At 40.0% G+C, this 19,799-nt stretch overlaps 1 protein-coding gene across 3 annotated transcripts in view; it reads right to left on the bottom strand.

The window, feature by feature from the left end:
* The window catches only part of nalcn (sodium leak channel, non-selective), a 65,177-nt gene that overhangs the window by 35,261 nt on the left and 10,117 nt on the right, over positions 1–19,799 (bottom strand). For all 3 annotated transcript variants that reach the window (XM_019893434.1, XM_019893432.1, XM_019893433.1), the window contains 6 exons: positions 14,836–14,987; positions 14,608–14,750; positions 14,402–14,506; positions 13,612–13,698; positions 3,409–3,540; positions 904–1,071 (listed from right to left, as the gene is read on the bottom strand). In XM_019893434.1, the coding sequence (XP_019748993.1) occupies positions 904–1,071; positions 3,409–3,540; positions 13,612–13,698; positions 14,402–14,506; positions 14,608–14,750; positions 14,836–14,987 (787 nt within the window). The remainder of the gene's footprint in view (positions 1–903; positions 1,072–3,408; positions 3,541–13,611; positions 13,699–14,401; positions 14,507–14,607; positions 14,751–14,835; positions 14,988–19,799) is intronic.

Below are 19,799 nucleotides of genomic sequence, written 5' to 3'. Positions count from 1 at the left end.
TTGTGCAGCAACGGCGACGAAAACAAAATTACGAAGTAGACTGGACATAAACCACACACTTGAGGTGTCATTGTCTCCTATTAACCCGAGATGGGCCGTCTGGTTGCAGAAAATCAAGCTCGGTGCTGTGGTGAGTCGTCATTTTCATGCACTTTCAATTTGCATTGTATCGTATTTTGAAGGCATTAAACATTGCCATAGCGATCGGAGTGTTGCGGCTAGATTAAACGTTCCTTGTGTTTATTATTATATTTCGTAAACGCCACAGTTTTCATGCAGCTCATACCATATAATTTTGTTGTATTATTTCCGTCACACCTTAAATGCCGGTCCGTGAAAATATTGTCTGACATAAACCGGTCCGTGGGGCAAAAAAGGTTGGGGGCCCCTGTTTTAAAGGCAGGAGCTTTTCGGAGATCTGGTAAAATTTGTGAATCCGAGACGTCACGGAAAATCTGTCATTGATCCTGTCTTCTACACAGAACGCAGGAAGGTGGAATATTGCTGCACATATCTGCTTTTACACAGCAGCAATCCACATCAGGTGGATTACTGCTGTGTGTGTGGTACATGACGTCCACTCCGTTACTTCAGTACAGAAAAAAAACTTTCCAGGCCCCATTCACACTGCCCGTTCGTGCTGGCTTTTTATTGTCTTTTTCTCCATTTGCTGTCATGTGACAAAGATAACTATACGGAATGATTCCTGAAGTCCATTCATCCATTCAATTTCTTCCACTTATCCGGGATTGAGTCATGGGGCCAGCAACTTTAGCAGGTCCACACTTCCCACTCACCCCACCCACTCTGGAACGTATCACCCGTGAAAAGTGAGGGAACACTGCATTTTGAAAGGCAATAGTTGGTTAGATAGTATCCAAGTATGTGTGCATGAAGACTAACCTGAAAATAGGTGAACTGGGAGTGATAGAGATCTGGGTAGATATGCAGGGTGGTGCCCACCACGAGCAACAATTCAAACTTGTGCAAGGAGGAGCTAAAGTAGCCGGTAAAGCCCAGACACCATATCTTCAGAAGAGCTTCCAGGTCAAACAGAACAGTAAACGCCACCTAGAATTCAACAAACAGAGAAGTTAGATTCTATTCACTCTGTAACAATGTCAACTTGGAATGGAATAAGAAAAATGCTCTTGTTTTTATCCATCTCGGGGGTGTGCCATTTTGTCCTTTACTGCCAACTGCTCCCCAGTGAAACTGATGTCACGGGCTAATGATGTGAATGTTAGAGCTCATGTTTTCTGGGTTTGGTCACATTACGTTCGCAAGGTGACACCCTGGGCATTTTGAAGCCAATTAAATTTTTTTCCTGATGAAAGAAGAGGGCCTATTCTTTCATTTGGTTGATTTGATGCACAAAGTCAGTTCAAAACAAGTTTCAGATCATGCAGTATATTTTGAATGACGAAAAAGGCATTATGCTGATCGTTAACCACTTGTGAAAGAGATGTAGCACAACGGTACACAATAATGTCATGCGCATAAAGGTGGAGTTCTGCATTTGCCACATTTTGATCAAGATTGTTCACACAAATAGTAAACGTAAAAAGTGGTCCGAGCACTCAACCCTGCGGCACACCCTTGTGAACAGATATAGTGTCAGAGCAAACATCTTTATATCTAATGCACTGGAACTGACTGCTGAGCAGACTTCCAAATTTGGGGAATGTTCTTATTGACTACTGTAAGGTTAAAAGTAGAGGCAAGTGGCTCTGCAATAAAATCAGCAGCTCGCTTTAAGAAGTAAGGATCGAGGAAATTTGGCCCTGTAGGTTTTTTTTAGGATCTAGATTTTTTTCAAGGCCTGACAAACATCTTGCACGGAACAGGGTACAAAACTGAAAGACTGTCCAGAATAGGATTATTACATTAGTACTGGAAGTAGTTTTTGAGGGTAAAGAATGAGCCAGACCAAGCAGGGTTCCCTTGTTAAAAGAATTCATAAACTCAATTTTAGTTTGAAAAGCAACAGAATCACTCATAATAAATGTGTTGAACGTTGGAAAGTTGTTTCTGACAAAAAGAGATTTTATAGCTCTCCAAAACCTCTCTGCATCATTTAAACATGTTGTGGTGACTGATAATACTCAGATTTGGCCTTTTTGATGGAGCATTTGTTTCTTAGTCTTCTAAAAGCAGTCCAATCAGTAGAAAAACATGTAGGCCTCGCCTTCGCCCAGGCTCGATTCCATATATGAATAGCTTCTGAGACTTCATGAGTTATCACCCCCACTTAAATGCTATATCTCTTGAAAGCAGCATGTCTATTTAAAGTATTCGTAAAACTATCATGAGAACAAGTCCACACCAGAACAATATTGTGGATCTGGTCTATTCTACTCATGTTTAAATTAAACAAATCACGATAAAATCCCTGTTCATCATGATCCCTCCTTAAAAGTGCATGAGGTTTCGATGTAGGTATTTTAGTGTTTCTGTGGGAACTTAGTCAGTATCAAATCAATAAAAGTCAATCTGTCAGGGTTTTTATTATTTAAAAGAGTTGGTGAGTTAATCGACTCCGTCAAGTTGACAGTCACAAAAAGATTTAAAATCATCCGATCCTGGTTTGGCATTTGAGATTTCATTGCACAGTGAGTACGCACAAATTTATACACACACCCAAACCCATCAAAATGCTGATTAATTACCACACATGAAATCAAGTGGAGCTGTATAGATTATTTAGAACCCTGACGAGCCTTCACACGTGTGGTGTCCTCCTGGAGGCTCCTTAGGCCCAGGGGACCGGGTAGGCTCCGCACCATGTGTAAGGTCTAACCTGGTCAATCTTGGCCAGGGGGAGTCTCCATGATGGCGGCTCTCCCTTTGGCCGTGAGCCGTCATACCTCTCAGTGTGGATGAGCTGCCCTTGGGTGCTTTTTCCTTTTACGGATTCACTGTGCCTTGCCATGTTTTTTTAACATAGTTTATCAGGTTGTGCATGTGTATATGTCCGTGTGTGTGCTTTTGGAGATATCTCTGTCTCTCTGTCTCTCTGTCTCTCTCGCTCTCTCTCTCTCTCTCTCTCTCTCTCTCTCTCTCTCTCTCTCTCTCTCTCTCTCTAGTTATTTATTTATTTTTAATTTTGTGTGTGTGTGTGATGGTGGGGGTGAGGGGAAGATTTGTTGTATTTTGGATATTTTTTTTTTAATTTTACATCATTTTGAGTTGCATTTCTATGTATGTAAAGTGCTATATAAACTGTTTGATTTTTTTTTTTTTTTAACGTACCCCATGGCATGGTCAAGGCAAATCACAATAAATCCTCCATCAATCAACCGAACACATTTAAAGAAAAACATATCCTTAATAAATCATGTGAATACCTGAATAACAAAATCAGTCCTGAATTTATCTAAAAATGTGGAAATTGAAAAAAAATCTTACCTCCGCCAGGTAAAATTCATCATAGTGCCTGCGGTGGTTCTCGCCTTTGTAATAATTGCTCGCAGCAACAATCACGTCAACGGCCACCATACTCAATATGAACATGTGGAACACGGACGAGCGCATCAGTTGCTGTGGAAACAAAGACGTGTGAATTGCGAGAACCCCCCCCCCTTTTATTTTGCCTTCCATTGAAAATCAACTTTTGGCGTTCATACAAACCAGCCAAACAATGATAGTAATATCTTATATAATACACACAGGATCCATATGCCATCCATATGCTACGGCGTGTGTAGGAAAATGGGCAAACCAGCAGGAAGAGTGCAGGAAAACTCAAAGCAATCAGGAGGCTTTTTTTTAACACAACATCCAAGCAGACAACAAAATCAGTGTGTATTCACACCGGCGGAAACAAGAGGAGAAAGGGGCAATCACTGTGTGTTATTTCTCGTGGGACACGCAGTGCAATTGAACGCCTACATCAACATCGCAAGATGGAAACAATGGGGACACAAATAAAAATTGAAGGAGGGAACACACATACACACGCTCGCGCAAACACACACACGCGCGCGTGCACACACTCACATACAAACACAGCACTTGTTTTCGACAAAAGGGCGAAACTGTCTGTGTGTTGGTTCGGAAACAATTTAACAGATGTGATCACGGCCTTGGATGGACTCATTGTGTGTGGCAAGAGTGGGGGAACAGTTTGAGAGTTGTGGGAATGGCTCACCCCAATGCTAGTAAAAGTTTGAAGTTGAGATGTTTAGGGAAAGAAAATAGGCCCAAAGGAATGGGATTTCTGCCACCAATCCAACCTACACAGCAGAAACTTTGATCTAATGACAACCTCATATCTTCACTTCTATGGTAGTTTTGATGTGATTTTTTTTTTTTTTAACACAATATCCTCCATGTTTTCCCGCATGGACATTTAAAGCGTGTAAACCACCCAAAATACATGTTTTATAACGACGGGTTGGAAAACAAAGTACCCCCAGCCTGCCAGAACAGTCCTTCAAAGCACTCCCATCCCATTCAAATCGTTTTGAAGACAACAAAAAAAAAAGACAAAAGACAAAAGCCACTCACTTTTGCTTTGTTTTAATGAACCATTTTGGGGCTTCATGAACCATTTTGGTCTTGAGCAGGTGAGTGACTGTAGCTGAGTCTACAAGCACACATAGAAAGCCACGACAATGAACCCCCACCATTCGCAAGAGAGGGCCGTGAGTAGCAAACGTTTACAAATAAGTGACGGCCATTATCCTGCACTGATTTTTTTTTTTTTTTTGCAACCCAAAAAACAGTAAACGGGGATATTCTAAAATAGTGTTTTCCATAAAAAACAGGGGTCACCCCCCCAAAAGAATTACAAAAACAAAAAAATCTATTTGAAATAAAAAAATAATTTCATATTCTGCACAGAGGTGAACCCACGGGTGCCAATATGCAGCGCTGTTGGATAATATTTTGTACACTGACATTGGGTACAAATCTACTAAAACAATTTTGATTCTAATGAGACACAGTGACGGCAATGGAAAAAACACATTTACGTTACTGATACTACATCTATCTAATCACATTGGTGATGTCATGGTTGTCAAAAGAAGCTTCTAAATGTCTGAGCTGTAAGATGTTTGAGTGAATTAATGATAAACCTGCAAAGCTATTATTTGCACCATTCACTATTTATGTCACATAAGTACTGCTCTGTTGATTTTTCTTTCCCCAATAAAACAGACTCACACAGAGGTTAGGCTGACTGAGATTGGACATGACAAAACAGTTTGACATTTCCAGGAGCCAGACGCTCTCCCCATGGGTCTTTTGGCTGAAAATAATGTGTGTATATGCGTGTATGTACGCGTGCGCGCGCGCGTGTGTGTGTGTGTGTGTGTGTGTGTGTGTGTGTGTGTGTGTGTGTGTGCGTGTGTGCAGGCAGTCAAAGAGGAGATAAAGGAGGACTGACAGATACCAGAAATAGCCTGCTTGAGCGCATGAAACACTTGATTCTCTCAAAGCATTGACCCTGCTCATATTTGATGTCAGCTTTGGAGAATCACCCCACTAAGGCGACCTGGAAGTTCTCACTTGAGAGCAATGCGCAATCGCAACCTTTAGGGGGCGGGATGTAGTCTGCACATCCAGCTCATTAGATGACCTTTTTATGTCATCCCAGCATCCTGTCTTTATTTTCTGCCGTAAATGTGGTGCACCTCACCAATGTTGACCATATCAGTGCAGCAGGCTTGCAATGAATTCCACTTGGATTATGCTATGTCCAATTTGTGAAGATTTTTTTTCTTTTTTTAAAATGTACAGTAGGCCCCAGTGAGGAAACGCGTGTTGCGTACCATAAATCATATTGTCACAGTGGAGAAGAAAAGTAATAAATTTGGTGAACATACATTTTCTCGAACAATACATACAGACGAAGCATCACAACACTCAAGATGAGTTCTTATGCTGCTGCCTTCAAAAGTTGAAAAATTTGACTTTGTTATGATTTCGTGTATTTGTTTTTTTTGTTTTTTTACGGTGATTGATGTATGTTTATACTGGCATGGCATTTGATATATTTCTATTCGATATTTTTAAAAACATTGCCTACAGAGTAAATAATGGTTTTATGGTGGCAGTTTGAGTTTTAACTACAAATTAATTTTACAGTATGTCCGATATCCGATGGGGAAAAAAAACATTCAAAATTAAAAAAAACTAAATAGTGATATTTGCTACAATTTACTTTAGATATTATCTTAACGGTGTATTCATTAGGGATGACCATTTGACTACCGGTAATGTCCTTAATCAACAAATGGTAAAATTCATCAACAACTATCCCATATTTTTGGAATATTAGCTAAACAGAATTGAAGGTATATTACAATTTATGTCACCTGAAACTGGAGCTTACAGTATTTTGGTTTGAACAGGGGATAAATTGCATGAGACAGGACTAATTTCTAAGCGACTGGAAAAATAGGGTAAAACGTCTGCTATAAAGTTTTGTCCTGAGGGTATTCTGATGAAAAAATGTCATGGACATGTTGTTAGCACACCTGCAAACTGCTTTAAATTGTGAAAAAAAGCATATTAACACTCCTGTGAAACTTTACCGGTAAAGTAAACGAAGTTTGACAATACATTAAACACAATTAGGAAGTCAACCAGCCGCACACAACGGATTGTGCTCGACTGGTTAGTTATCTATTTGGATTAACATAAACATTGTTAACATACAGTAAACAGTGCTTGTTGCTTGTTCATCACTGCATTTATGCTTTGTTAATTCATTGTTCCAACTGCCGTCTCCCTCAGTGTGACATTGACTGGGATCCAATACCACAACGGTGTTGTGTTCATAAAACGTAGCCTGATGTAATTTACTGTTAATAACGGAATCATCGAGAGGATTTCTATGTAATACCTGGAACGTTTCCCACGGCTTCGGCCACAGATGCGGGCTTATACAGACTGATGGCTTCTTCCTCGTACTCCGTCTGTTCGCTCACACTGCCAAAGTGAACAAATGCTCTTTGCCGCCTTGACTCGAGACAAGTTTGACACGTGTAGCATGAAACCACCAAACGACTGCTCGCCAGAACCCGCGACACTTTTTTTTTTAAGTGACTCCGCTTCATCTGATGCATCTCTTCAATTATCTATACTCTGACACTCTATTAGTTGCACCTCCACAATGTAATAGGATCGAATATAAGAGCTGCATGAAAAAGGCTTCCTTTCAAAAGATACTACTGCTTTATGATTGTCGCTCTAAGTGAGGTATTCATCTAATAAAATGTTTATTCGAGAGTAAGTATTTCAATATATCTGAGGAAACGACTATGGGTAAAATTTATGATCAAATACAAATGTATGGCGGAAGGTTGCGAGCAAAGTGTGACAAAACCTCTCTCCGAATGTTTTCTTATTCCAAAATAATATAAATCGCTGCTAATAGCATAGGCCTGTAGATTATTGATTCAAAGTACACATATAGGTACATTGCCGCTGCCTAGTGTTGGAGTCCACATTCACCTTTGTACTGCCCAGTCTCATTGTCTGATGTTGTAAATATCAATCCCTTTTCTGATCCGCTTATCCTAGCAAGGGTCACGGGGCGTGCTGGAGCCTATCCCAGCTGTGTTTGAGCAGTAGGCGGGGCACACCCCGAACCGTTTCCATGCGATTGGGCACACAGAGATGAACAACCATCCACGCTGGCACTCACACCGAGGCACAATTTACAGTGTTCCATTAATCTGCCGTGCATGTTTTTGGGATGTGGGAGTGAACCGGAGTACCCAGAGAAAACCCACGCAGGAACGGGAAGAAACATGCAAATTCCAGAAAGGCCAGAGCCATAATCGAACCCTGCGCCTCTGCACTGTGAGGACAACGCTCTAACCAGTTGACCACCCATGTTTCAAATATGCACTGTGAAATGTTTGACACTGTCATTATTGTCATTATTAGTCTTGTGCCCTGTCAACATCCACGTTTCTGTATTTTGCTCAACTGTGTTAACTTACTACTCTCTCCAAGTGTCAATCAAAATCTTGGTAAAGATAAAACAGCTCTTGAAATGCTTCTTCTATTTTGGCCGAAGGTTGTGAATCACATGGTGTAAAATCGGAGTGAGATTTAGGTTTGTGGTATTTGTAAAACCTTTGCAGGGCTGGCGATCTATCAAAGCAGCAGCAAACAACAGCCCGACCTTGGGGTCTTAATCATATCCGCTTTGCTTTGCCACCTCTGCCTCCTTTTCCTGTTTGGCTCTTCTGACTTGTGCATATACACAGTAGGTCGTGGCTAATTCAAATAAACAGTCTCATTCATATTCACAAACTCGTCGACTGGATCACTTCTTGTTCATTTCCGGTGTGTTTTGTGTCCCGACTAAAGAAAAACTCACCCAGCTACGGTATGTTCTACTGTTTGGTTTTGTTTTTTCCATTTTCCCATTGTCACTCTTGATAACACTGGAATTCATTTCCTCTTTCATCATCTTTATTTACATGTTCTCAATTATGAGATCTAAAGCTAGGATACTGAAACTTTTTAATCACCATTTACACGCCTGTATACGTTAATTTTTGCTCAGGTAATCCCACCAATGCACCTTTGTAATTATGACATGATGGAGCATCGGAGGCTAATTTGTAGACCAGGACACTTCATTAAGCTCATCTTATCAGTGAGGCCGCTAGTTTGAGGGAAAACATGCAAAGCTAAGTGGAGAAAATAGTGAGATGATTTACAGTACTTTAAATACTCATGAAAGATGCTAATGAAACTTTTTGCATGCAACCCCATGAAAAGAGATACCGTATTTTCCACACTAAAAGGCGCACTGGATTACGAGGCGCACCTTCAATGAATGGCCTATTTTGTAATTTTTTTCATATATTGGATGCACCGCATTATGAGACGCAATCTATATTGTATCCACCTGATGGAGCTACGCTGAAGGAAATGCCAACAGAACACGACACTGCACTACACCCTGATTTATATAGCGACGATCAGATGTCAGTCAACATTTAATAAAGCAGCGACACAGTTCACTTAACCAACAGCAAGTTATAACATTGACTCGTTAACGTTGAACTCTCTTGCCACTGCTCTATTTCCGTGTTCAACTGTGAAACCAATCACCTTAAGTTTGAACTCTGCGTTGCAAGCATGTCTCTAGCAAGGAGCCATTTTTGTCATTTTTTTGTTAACTTTTCTTTTGATGGCGGCGCGGAGACCCGCAGCGGCTCCTCTAGTTTTATGTTGAGAGGGAAGAAAGTTCATCTGTGCTGTATGTTACCCATACGTACATCACATTTGACAATAAAGTTGTATTAAATTCAGTTCAATTCAATTTTGGGGTGAACATATTACCGTAATGGCCACACACAAGGTGCATCAGATTTTAAGGTGCACTGTGAGCTTTTAAGAAAATGGAAGGCTTTTAGGTGCACCTTTTAGTGCGGAAAATACAGTATCTTAATTCAGAAAAAAAAAAAAGAACAATAATCATTTGGGTATGATGCAGCTTTACTTTAGTTTGCTTCAATGCAGTATTGGCTTTCATTCTACACTTGGATGACAGTTGTGAATGTTAAAATGTTAATTGCTAGTAAAGTTAATAAAGGTTTCATTCAGTATTACGGTAGATATCTGACCCTGGAAGAAAATTCTTGAAAGGTCTTGTGATAGAAACGGTGCACTTAGTGTGAATGGATTTCAATGTGTATTGTTTCCCTCAACTATTTTAAAATTCAAACAAATCAGAGCTTGACCGCATCCCGTAACATACACGATATTGTGTCTGTGCAGCAAGGTTTTAATAGTTCTGAAAAGTGAGGTTTATTTGAGAACAAATTTCTGGATAAAAATATTCAATCACTTGACAAACAACTGAGACCGAAGGATCAACACATTGACACTCTGTGTTAGCTATTGGCTATTTGGCTTTGTTACCCCTCAAGAGAGAACGTCCTGCTTCCTCCAAAAAGAGCAGGTGGTCAATCAACTGCATGTTATCTCCAACTGCTCCTGCACTCCCGACTTGACACACACACACACACGCACACACACACACACACACACACACACACACACACACAAAACATAACCAAATGGACTAAGCAATGTCGACTAGCGGATCGGAGGCCTTCGTGTGTACATTGAGGCTGTTTAATATAGTCTGGTGGGTTCGGGTGTCGGTGTGGGTAAGGCCCATCTGCCAGCATGGAAACATTCGCATCATTTGATGGCCAATTACTCTGGAGACAGGCAGAGCAGAACACAAGCTCACACCTCGCCTCTCCTGCACATCCATGCAGATGGCAATGCAGTCTGGACCTCCAAGCCGACCTGTCTGCTCAGTACGCTTCACTGCTGTCAGTTACGGGTGACAAAGCTAAGCGATAGATCGAGTTTGACCAGGGTTTGAAAGAAGAAGAGATAATCCGGGTGTGCGGTATAGACGGCATATTCAAGGTATTGCCTGAAGGTCGAGATGTGGACCGCACCACCCAATAGCGGGAATGCATGTTGATTATGTCTTTGTACCCCCTTCTGTGCGCACTGCTCACTGTGACAGAAATTCTCGAACTTATATGCCTGCATCACCTCGCTGTGTGCGATGCTTGTTGCACTCTGTGGTGCGAAGCCTCCGCTCCTTACGAGCAACAGCTTATTAGCTCACGTGGCTAAACATGATGCAAAGGCAAAAGCTTACTTTGTATCCGCTGTATATATAGCAAAGGTCCCTAATGACGGCCTCCACAGCAGCAGGAAAGCTACGCTTGGGTAAGTAGAGTTATCACAAAGGCAAAGGGCAGACAAAGAGAGACGGAAAGCCATGCTTATCACTAAGCTATCGAAAGTGACAGATCGAAATGAAGCCGTAAAACACCAAAATATGCGCTTGTACGATATGGTGCGCTTGTTCCAATGGTCAGGCGGGAACCGTGTTACAGCACAGAGTAAATAACTTTGAACAGCAAAATATCAAGCAACTTAATATCGAACCGGGGAGAAAATAATATTGAATAACCAAGACAGTGAAGATCGTAAAAGGCCGAGGTTGTCACCACATAAATCGGGCCAATAAGATTAAAAGTATCTCAGTTCCATAAAAAATATTTAAAATAGAAGAACCTCAATTAGTCCCATACGAGAGAAATTTGCAGTGTTTCAGCAGCAACAGTGTACTGTATTCATGAAATAGAAAAGTAGCATCTCAAAGAAAACAATCCAATCCTAATTCTTTATTTATTTGATAAATTCAGTTTATCTAATGGGTTGTATAAACAACCTATTCAGAAATTATCATTTCTTTCATTATTATTAATTAAAAATACCGTTTTCTCTTAATTTTATATCGTGATATATACGTAATACCGTGATCTAAATTTTGGGCCACATTGCCCCTACCTCGTCGATATCAATCATTTATACAAAAATTACAACAAACAGAAGTCACAATGACTTTTGGAGGGTCAATGTCTATTTTGTCCTCCAAAGAAAAAGCACTTAACTTGAACACAGGAGCCCATGATTTTACAAAAGAAACACTAATTGAATTTTGTAGTTGTGGAAAAATCTGATTGTGACAGTTCAGAAATGTCATGTGAAACATGCCATGTGCACTAAATAGTTGTGGAACGATGGTGAGAGTTTAATTCCGGAAAAGATTAATCCCAATTCTGTTGTTTTCTTTTGTGAAAAACTGGCACAAATCATTGTCATGGAGCAGACTGCGTTCAACGTCAGCATTCTACCGGAGTACAACGAGCACACAATGTCTGCCATATCTGTGGAATGTTTTGCGGCATGACTCGCCATTGTTCTGAAGTGCATTGCTGCAAGGGGAATCTACAAGGAGCCCACACAGGCGCAGTGATGCTGAAAACAGGGACATTTTAGTGTAGAGCTTCACTTTTTGTCGGATTTCCCACCAAATTCTCTTGAGAGCACCTAGCTCCGGGTGATCCATTTAATGGAGGAGAAGGCTCAGAGGGAAGTCAGCCGTGTTTATCCCTCTGGTTATCCCTATCTAAATCCTCCCTCCAAGTGATGATGGTGCTCTGGAGGAGACACACTGCCTATTCCTCGCTACATTCCTCTATTTTTAAATTCTTCCCTCACCCATTTTTTGTGTTGACGCTCACCCGCTCTCTCTTGGCTGCACAATCTATCGGCAGTCTCTCGCAGCGTGAAGCCAGCCTTTTGCCCTACACCGCTATCAACAGAGGTCCAGCTGCAAGCTGTGTTCGGCTTATCGCAAAAGCACCACCGTTTGGATCACGCTGACCACGAGGCTAACAGCATGTGTGCCGCCTTGTGCAGGCGTCATTTAAAAGTCCTCCATCGCTGTAGCATCATTACTGCAAATCTACTAATGTCAGTTAAACTTCACTCACTTCTCAATTCTCACTTCACTACTCTGCTTGGTTGATATATTCGAAATTCCATCACTATAGAAACCTGAAATGAGTCTTGCAAACATGCACATTTTAACAGTAAAATAGCTGCTTACGTTCTTTGGGACAAAGAAAAGATGTATAGCGGATTTTCACTTGTGATCATTATTTTAATCTATAACAGTTTTAACTCGCTATTTGGTGGGTTTTCTTACTTCTTAGTGGGGCCAGTCAAAAATGTGGATGTTTTTCTTTTTTAAGGGGAATTTTATGCGGTGAATGCTTTGCTCACATTATTTTATGAATGCAGCTTACAAATAAAAATAAAAAAGTAAACTGAAAAGATTTTTCTTTCAAAAAAAACCTTAACTTTTTTTTAATTCACCTTTTGTGTGCGTGCGTGTATGTATGAATGTGTGTGTGTGTGTGTGTGTGTGTGTGTGTGTGTGTGTGTGTGTGTGTGGTGCATGGAACGCATCACCTGCGAAAAGTGAGGAACACTGTACTGAACAGTGGTGATTTTCTGCACATTAGGCATAAAAAAACTATTTAACATGTTTTTATGTTCGCTGTTACAGAAAAAAATATATAAATACCATTAAAAAGCTGAGCTGTTTATTTTTTTCTTCTGCAGGAGCAAAGACAAAACTGATATGAAAACTGAGGTTGAAAGTCTCCAAGATTTGTTTTGTGGAGTGGAGTGGAATAGGTATTATATTATCACTGTTGCACAAAAAGGAAAGGCAATAAAAAGTAAAATGTGGCAGCCAATCCCATTTCTTACACAAATGTGGCAAACAGTACTATCAGAAAGCTGAGATATACATTGAAAGATTAGGAGCTTGTCAGTACGTTGCCTTTACATTTTGCATACTTTATACTTTATATTCATCCACCTGGTTTGATTTGGAAAGAAATTGAGCAAAGCGCTGAGTAGCAGATCAACAGATCATTAAAACAGAATGCAATAAAACATGTTTTGAGTGTTGGTTATAAATGTGCCATGCTGACAGAACATGGAGGAGAATATCGACTTCACAACAAAAAGTAAAACATTGCCAAAAAGCTTACAACTTAACGGTCGCAATATCTGATGGTACAGGGATCCCGTGTGAAGGAAACATTTTATTCTGGTTCTAATGTCCGAGTGTCATAGTATTAACCATATGAATCACATCCTGAGTTGCGAATGCCCGTTTAAAGGGAGAACACAATTCCACTAGCGGCAGCAATGGTAGCTAATAAATTGTGTTAGCGGGTTCACCTGGAGGCAGGCAGGTGCTCGGCCATGTGGTTTGTTGACGTCCACGGCTACAAGCTGCCATCCCCCAGCAGCATCTTCGTGAAACATCTGCGGCACACATCCAAATAATAAACCACTAATAAAATAAAAGACAGATGAGTGAAAGCAAAGCACAACATTCAAATAATATATAATATATAAGGTGCAATAAAATTCGAGGATGGTTTGATTTTAAAGTAGAACGATTTGATTGAGCTCGATTCAGTGGTATTGGGATTTGATTTGATATGGAATGGCTCAGTTTGAGAAGGTCTGATATGATGTGTGGTACAGCCTGAATTGATTGCCAGCCAACTGCAGGGCAGATATGATATACACGAACAACTATTCAAACTCATATTCACACCTATATAGACAATTTAGAGCAGAGATAGGAAACTTAAATGATGAAGGGGGCCACAATTTTTCATCAGTGCGACTCGGAGGCCACATAGGACCACAGGCACCCTAAAAAGGTGTATGAAAAAAAAATGGCATTTGGTACGTCTGAAACACGGGCGAATGTAAAAAAATACATTCTTTAAATAAATTTCATTTTTGATCATACTTATCTCAATGCATGAATAAAAGGTCCAGTCTTCAACAACAAAAGGTTTGAACAATCAAAAAATACCACATAGTGATTATTATAATTCTTAATGTGCAACCCTTCAAGCTTAAAAAATGTTATCGCAAACAGCTGAACAGCAAAACAACATTAAGTGTGAGAACACTTTTTGTGCATTTTTTCCACAACTGTTAAAATATATACCTGCGTTGTTGCCGTGGATGTGGTGCTACTCCTGGACCCCCACATTTGCTGAAATTGAACCCTGATTTCAGCAAAGGTCTCGATGATGACAGCAATGAACACGTTCTGTTTTAACGACAAACGCAACCATTTATGTTTTTACAATGGACTGAAAATGAAAGTTAATTTCCAGACTAGAAAAAAAGAAATTTATAAAAAGCTCTAACCTTCACAAGCCATGCCAGAAAGAAAATTAGAGTGATAAAATAGAAGTAGGAGCGCCAGCGAGGGAAACTATCAATTGCTCGGTACATGAGGAACACCCATCCCTCCTGAGAGGCAGCCTCGTATACAGTAAAGATACTTGTTCCTAAAAACAAAAAAAAAGACAAATATGGTGGTTACGAGGACAATTCTTTTTTTGTTTCGTCCCAGTAAATGACTGATGACTTTACCCAGCTCATTGAAGCCACTGTAGCCAAGTTCCTGTCTGCTGAGGCCCAGTTCTTCAAGGTCCATACACTTGAAGCCTAGAGGACACTGGTAGCCCTCACCATCGGGGGAGCAGTGGGTGTCTGGGATGGCCAAGCTATTCCATGTCACGTTGCTAAGCAAATGAAAAACACCAACAACAAAAACAACTTCATATGGTTGGAGGAGGTTACAATGACCCACAGTCTGATAGGTTCTCACGCATGCAATAAGTGGGAAGGTCGACATTGGTCACTCTAACATTTGACAATTAATGAGGCCAAAGTGTCAAACTTATTGAAATAGCATTTTTTGTATATGTTGAGGGCGGCCCGGTAGTCCAGTGGTTAGCACGTCGACTTCACAGTGCAGAGGTACCGGGTTCAATTCCAGCTCCGGCCTCCCTGTGTGGAGTTTGCATGTTCTCCCCGGGCCTGCGTGGGTTTTCTCCGGGTACTCCGGTTTCCTCCCACATTCCAAACATATGCATGGTAGGCTGATTGGACACTCTGAGTTGTCCCTAGGTGTGAATGTGAGCGTGGTTGGTTGTTCGTCTCTGTGTGCCCTGCGATTGGCTGGCAGCCGATTCAGGGTGTCCCCCGCCTACTGCCCGAAGACAACTGGGATAGGCTCCAGCACCCTCCGCGACCCTAGTGAGGATCAAGCGGTTCGGAAGATGAATGAATGAATGAATGTATATGTTGAGAACTTGAGTAAAGTTGCACCTCAAATTTAGGACGTCGCAAAGATCGTACAATTACTGAATTTGGGAATTCGGTAGGATGTACTGTGCTAGACTGGGTGTTCCAATGGACCGAGTGCATTTTCTTTAACACAAACCTAAACATTAGGTGACTGAAAATATTTAAACAACCTAAAAGCAGGTCGTAAGTTTTGCCGCTGGTGGTGTAACACGATTTTGCTGGATTTGATCGACATGCAGGTAGACAAGATTCTAAGCTCTGAAGATGTGTGTGGTGGTTGTCATCATATTTCATTCATAAATATGGCAGCAGCATGCATCAAACCCTTTGAGTCATTGTAGAAATGAATTCATGAGATAAATTATTATTATTATCAACTTTATTATATTATATTATATATATCATCCGCCCTGGCCATGGCACAGGTGGTGTCCAAGTGCCCACTTCACGGCAGCCAATAGGTGGTGCTCTTCTTGTGGTTCTTTATAAACCATGTAGACCGTGCGTGCACCTCTTCTCTGTTGAATTTTAAGGGAATGAACGAGAGGAACCACTCCATTGACCGGGAAGCAAGTACATCGTGTTTACTCTCACCACGGCGCAAATGCCCATTTCTAACTGTGCACATCTACGAGAATACTAAAAGCAAGAAAAGTCCATTCAACCCCCCAGTTACACTGCGCTTTGTGGTAGACTTGCAGTGGGCATGAAAATCAAAATTAATTACTTCAAATTGTCTGCCCAGACATTCATCTGAAGGACTACGGGATCCAAAAGGGATTCAAATTTTGCACCAAGACAAATAAATGAGATAAAGCTAATTAAACATGGTGAAATAATATAATTGTATCTTGTCAAAGAAATTACCTTTATGATGACAAAACAAGGAATAGATGAATCCTCAGAGGAGACATCAAATATTACTATAACAATAATAATTCAGTTAATCAGATGGGGGTGGGGGGCAGAACAGCTCTGTGAAGAGGATTATTTTATTTGATTTTGTGAAAGCAGAAACAGCGGTTAAAGATTTGCATAATCGGATGTTTAAGGACTTGACGAACTCCAAAGCAAAACACAATAGAAAAAGTTTTTAAATGTTTCGTCTGCAAAGGACACATGTACATTTACAGTGCTACCTCATACTTTGAATACGCCAATTAGTGTGGAAGAAGATTGCCAGTAGCCATAGGCTAGCTGCTATAGGTAGTTGGTAACGCCAAGCTGCTACATGTGTCATTTTATATATTTTGTGATTTACGTTAACATTTTTAAAATATTTATTTTTGTATAGAATTTACATGAGTTGAATTACAATGTTAACTTGTATGATAGCTAATTTGCAGTGTTAAATTCTTTTTAGAGAGACGGTTATTTCAGTGTTAACATCTGTTCATACTTGTGTAGCTGACAATTTAGTGTTAATTTATTTTTATTCTTATGTGAAATTCAACATGTAATAAAACTGATTGAGGCACAAGTGACATCAATCAAGTTCAGAGTGATTTAATAGTGTTTTACTTTTTTCTTTTGTCAATAACAAAATGCTTATTTTTACACTTCAGTTGTTATGTACATTTAATACCGCTTTTATGATGGCGACAGTGACTTCGGAACAGGTTAACTCAATTTCCTTTATTACCTGTGTGGGGAAAAAAAAAGTTTAGATGGCGGTTCACTAGAATTGTCTGTGCCGACTTTTCTGTTTTTTATGTTTTAAATAAGCCTTTAATAATACCTTTGTGTGCAATTCATGACATGAAATCAAATAGAAGGAGAAATCCTGACATCCACAAGATCTTTTTTTTTTTTTTTTTTTGTTAACAAATCCGCCACCCTTTTCATCTCATATCTGTCTCCTCTGGTATATTATTCCCAGGTTCCATCACATTCCATATATGTGCAAAGCTGCGGAGCGTATGACTTTGGGCCAAGGACATGAAGCAGTTAACAGTTAAGACACATCTGTTCTCTCCGACATATTTTAAAACACACAGTGGATTTGGGCGAATGGGAGCAGGAGTGGATCACATCAGACGATGCTTTTAGATCGGCGTGTTGGTAGGTGTAAATGTGAGCGAGTCCTAAAGTTTCTCTCTTGCATGTAATGGTCAACGCATCCTGAGGGTGCGTCGACACAAACAGGGAGATAGATGAGGAGATTGTGAGGATGAATGAGCTACGTTCAAAGGGTGGAGGACGTACAATTAATTTTAACACTTGCTGCTAATGGTAAATACAATATAGTATATGTGAAAGAGCATTACGCCACTCTGATTCCACATCCCTGGGGAGTTGTACATACGTCCTCATTATGACCAATGTCATTTTAATCATGTTGTAATTAATTGGGCTTTAATTTGAATTAAACAGTAGTGCAGCATAATGAGGTGCAATGGGTATTGGGCTGTTGTTCCACGCCTCTGAGAACATGGTGATCAACACAACCACCAAAGAGCAGGAGGTGGTTTTTTTAGATTGTACGATAGGAGAATGCAACAGAGACAACTGTTGGCCCTATTTATGGGATCGACGTCTCACAAGTGAAACCTTACATTACCAAAATACATTAAAAATAGCTAGCTGCGGTTTGTCCCACAGTGGACAAATAATATTGTGTATTTTATTATAGTCTCAACATTTTTAACAAAGTATTTATTATATTACTCAAACAGTGCATACTGTATCTACAACTATTGTCACCTCTCGGTATAATTTTGTCAGGAATATTTCGATTTTGTCAGGAACATTTGGCGTCTCAGCCAAAGCAACGAAAACACACACCACCAGAACTATTCTGAACAATTTCAATATTTTCCTTTTTTGAAAAGTTTCGAGGGACAAAATAGTGACGGACGATTTTTTTTTTTCAGTTTTGATTTTTTCAATACGATTTCGTGACACGGTAGGATTTTACTGCTTAATTCATATTCCACAATCGCAATACTAATCACAATACCCCACCATAAGTGGGGCCACATAGAACATACCGTATTTTCTGCACTAAAAGGCGCACGTAAAAGCCTTCCATTTTCTTAAAAGCTCACAGCACGCCTTAAAATCCGATGCGCCTTGTGTATGGTCATTATGGTAATATGTCAACCCCAAAATGGCTCCTTGCTAGAGACATGCTTACATCGCAGAGTTCAAACTTAAGGAGATCGGTTTCACAGTTGAACACGGAAATAGAGCAGCGGCAAGAGAGTTCAACAGTTCAATGTTAACGAGTCAATGTTATAACTTGCTGTCGGTTAAGTGAACTGTGTCGCTGCTTTATTAAATAAGTTTTACTGACATCTGATCGTCGCTATATAAATCAGGGTGTAGTGTAGTGTAGTGTTCTGTTGGCATTTCCTTGAGCGTAGCTGCATCTAGTGGATGCATTGTAGATTGCGTCTTATAATGCGGTGTGTCCAAAATAGGAAAAAAAATTACAAAATAGGCCATTCACTGAAGGTGCGCCTCATAATCCAGTGCGCCTTTTAATATGGAAAATACGGTAATATTGTAAAGACAAACTTTTACTTGACCTCCCCTTTAAGGACTAGGCATCTATGGATGAAGGCCTTAAATATCTTCATAAGTGAGTAAAAATAATGATATTTGTATTTTGCTTATGTAGACATTCATAGATACTGGAGCAAAATGTTAGAAAGAGGATTATAAGTGCAGCTCTACACATCTGCATACTACAGTGACATCAGTAGAGCTGCAGTGACTGCAAACTATTAACACTAAATGCCAGTTGACTGGCTAGCTGCTATACATAGTTAATGCCTTTTGACAATTGTATGGCCGTTAACATTTTACTGCTTGTAAATGTAACACTTTAAGCCTTTAATGACAGCAATTTGAATCTAGATTTTTTATTGCAATTGTTTTCTATAGTTAAAAAAAAAAATTGTATAAGTATAAAACCACACTGGGTGGAGAATGTACTGTCTTTTTGCTCGAACCATAAACATTTATGTTGACATACGACAAACACCTTTACAATAGGTCATAAATATAAAGCAATCCAATGAATAAACGGGAAGGAAGGTGGAATCTGAGCTTGCCTTCTTGTGCCGACCTTTGATAGCATATTCTTACGCCACTGCACAAATTAGTTTAGTTTGTGTGTGTTCGTTGCATTTATACCCATTAAATGTCGTCTATTAGTACTGTCATAAACTGGGAGCTGTATTAGTGTCATTTCAAACAGAGTATGATCATTATTGTACAGACCACTGTTTTAAATTCTT

Source organism: Hippocampus comes, unplaced genomic scaffold, assembly GCF_001891065.2.
Source record: "Hippocampus comes isolate QL1 unplaced genomic scaffold, H_comes_QL1_v1.1 scaffold449, whole genome shotgun sequence".
In the NCBI taxonomy this organism is placed as follows: Eukaryota; Metazoa; Chordata; class Actinopteri; order Syngnathiformes; family Syngnathidae; genus Hippocampus; species Hippocampus comes.
This window is presented reverse-complemented; position numbering and strand designations above follow the sequence as displayed.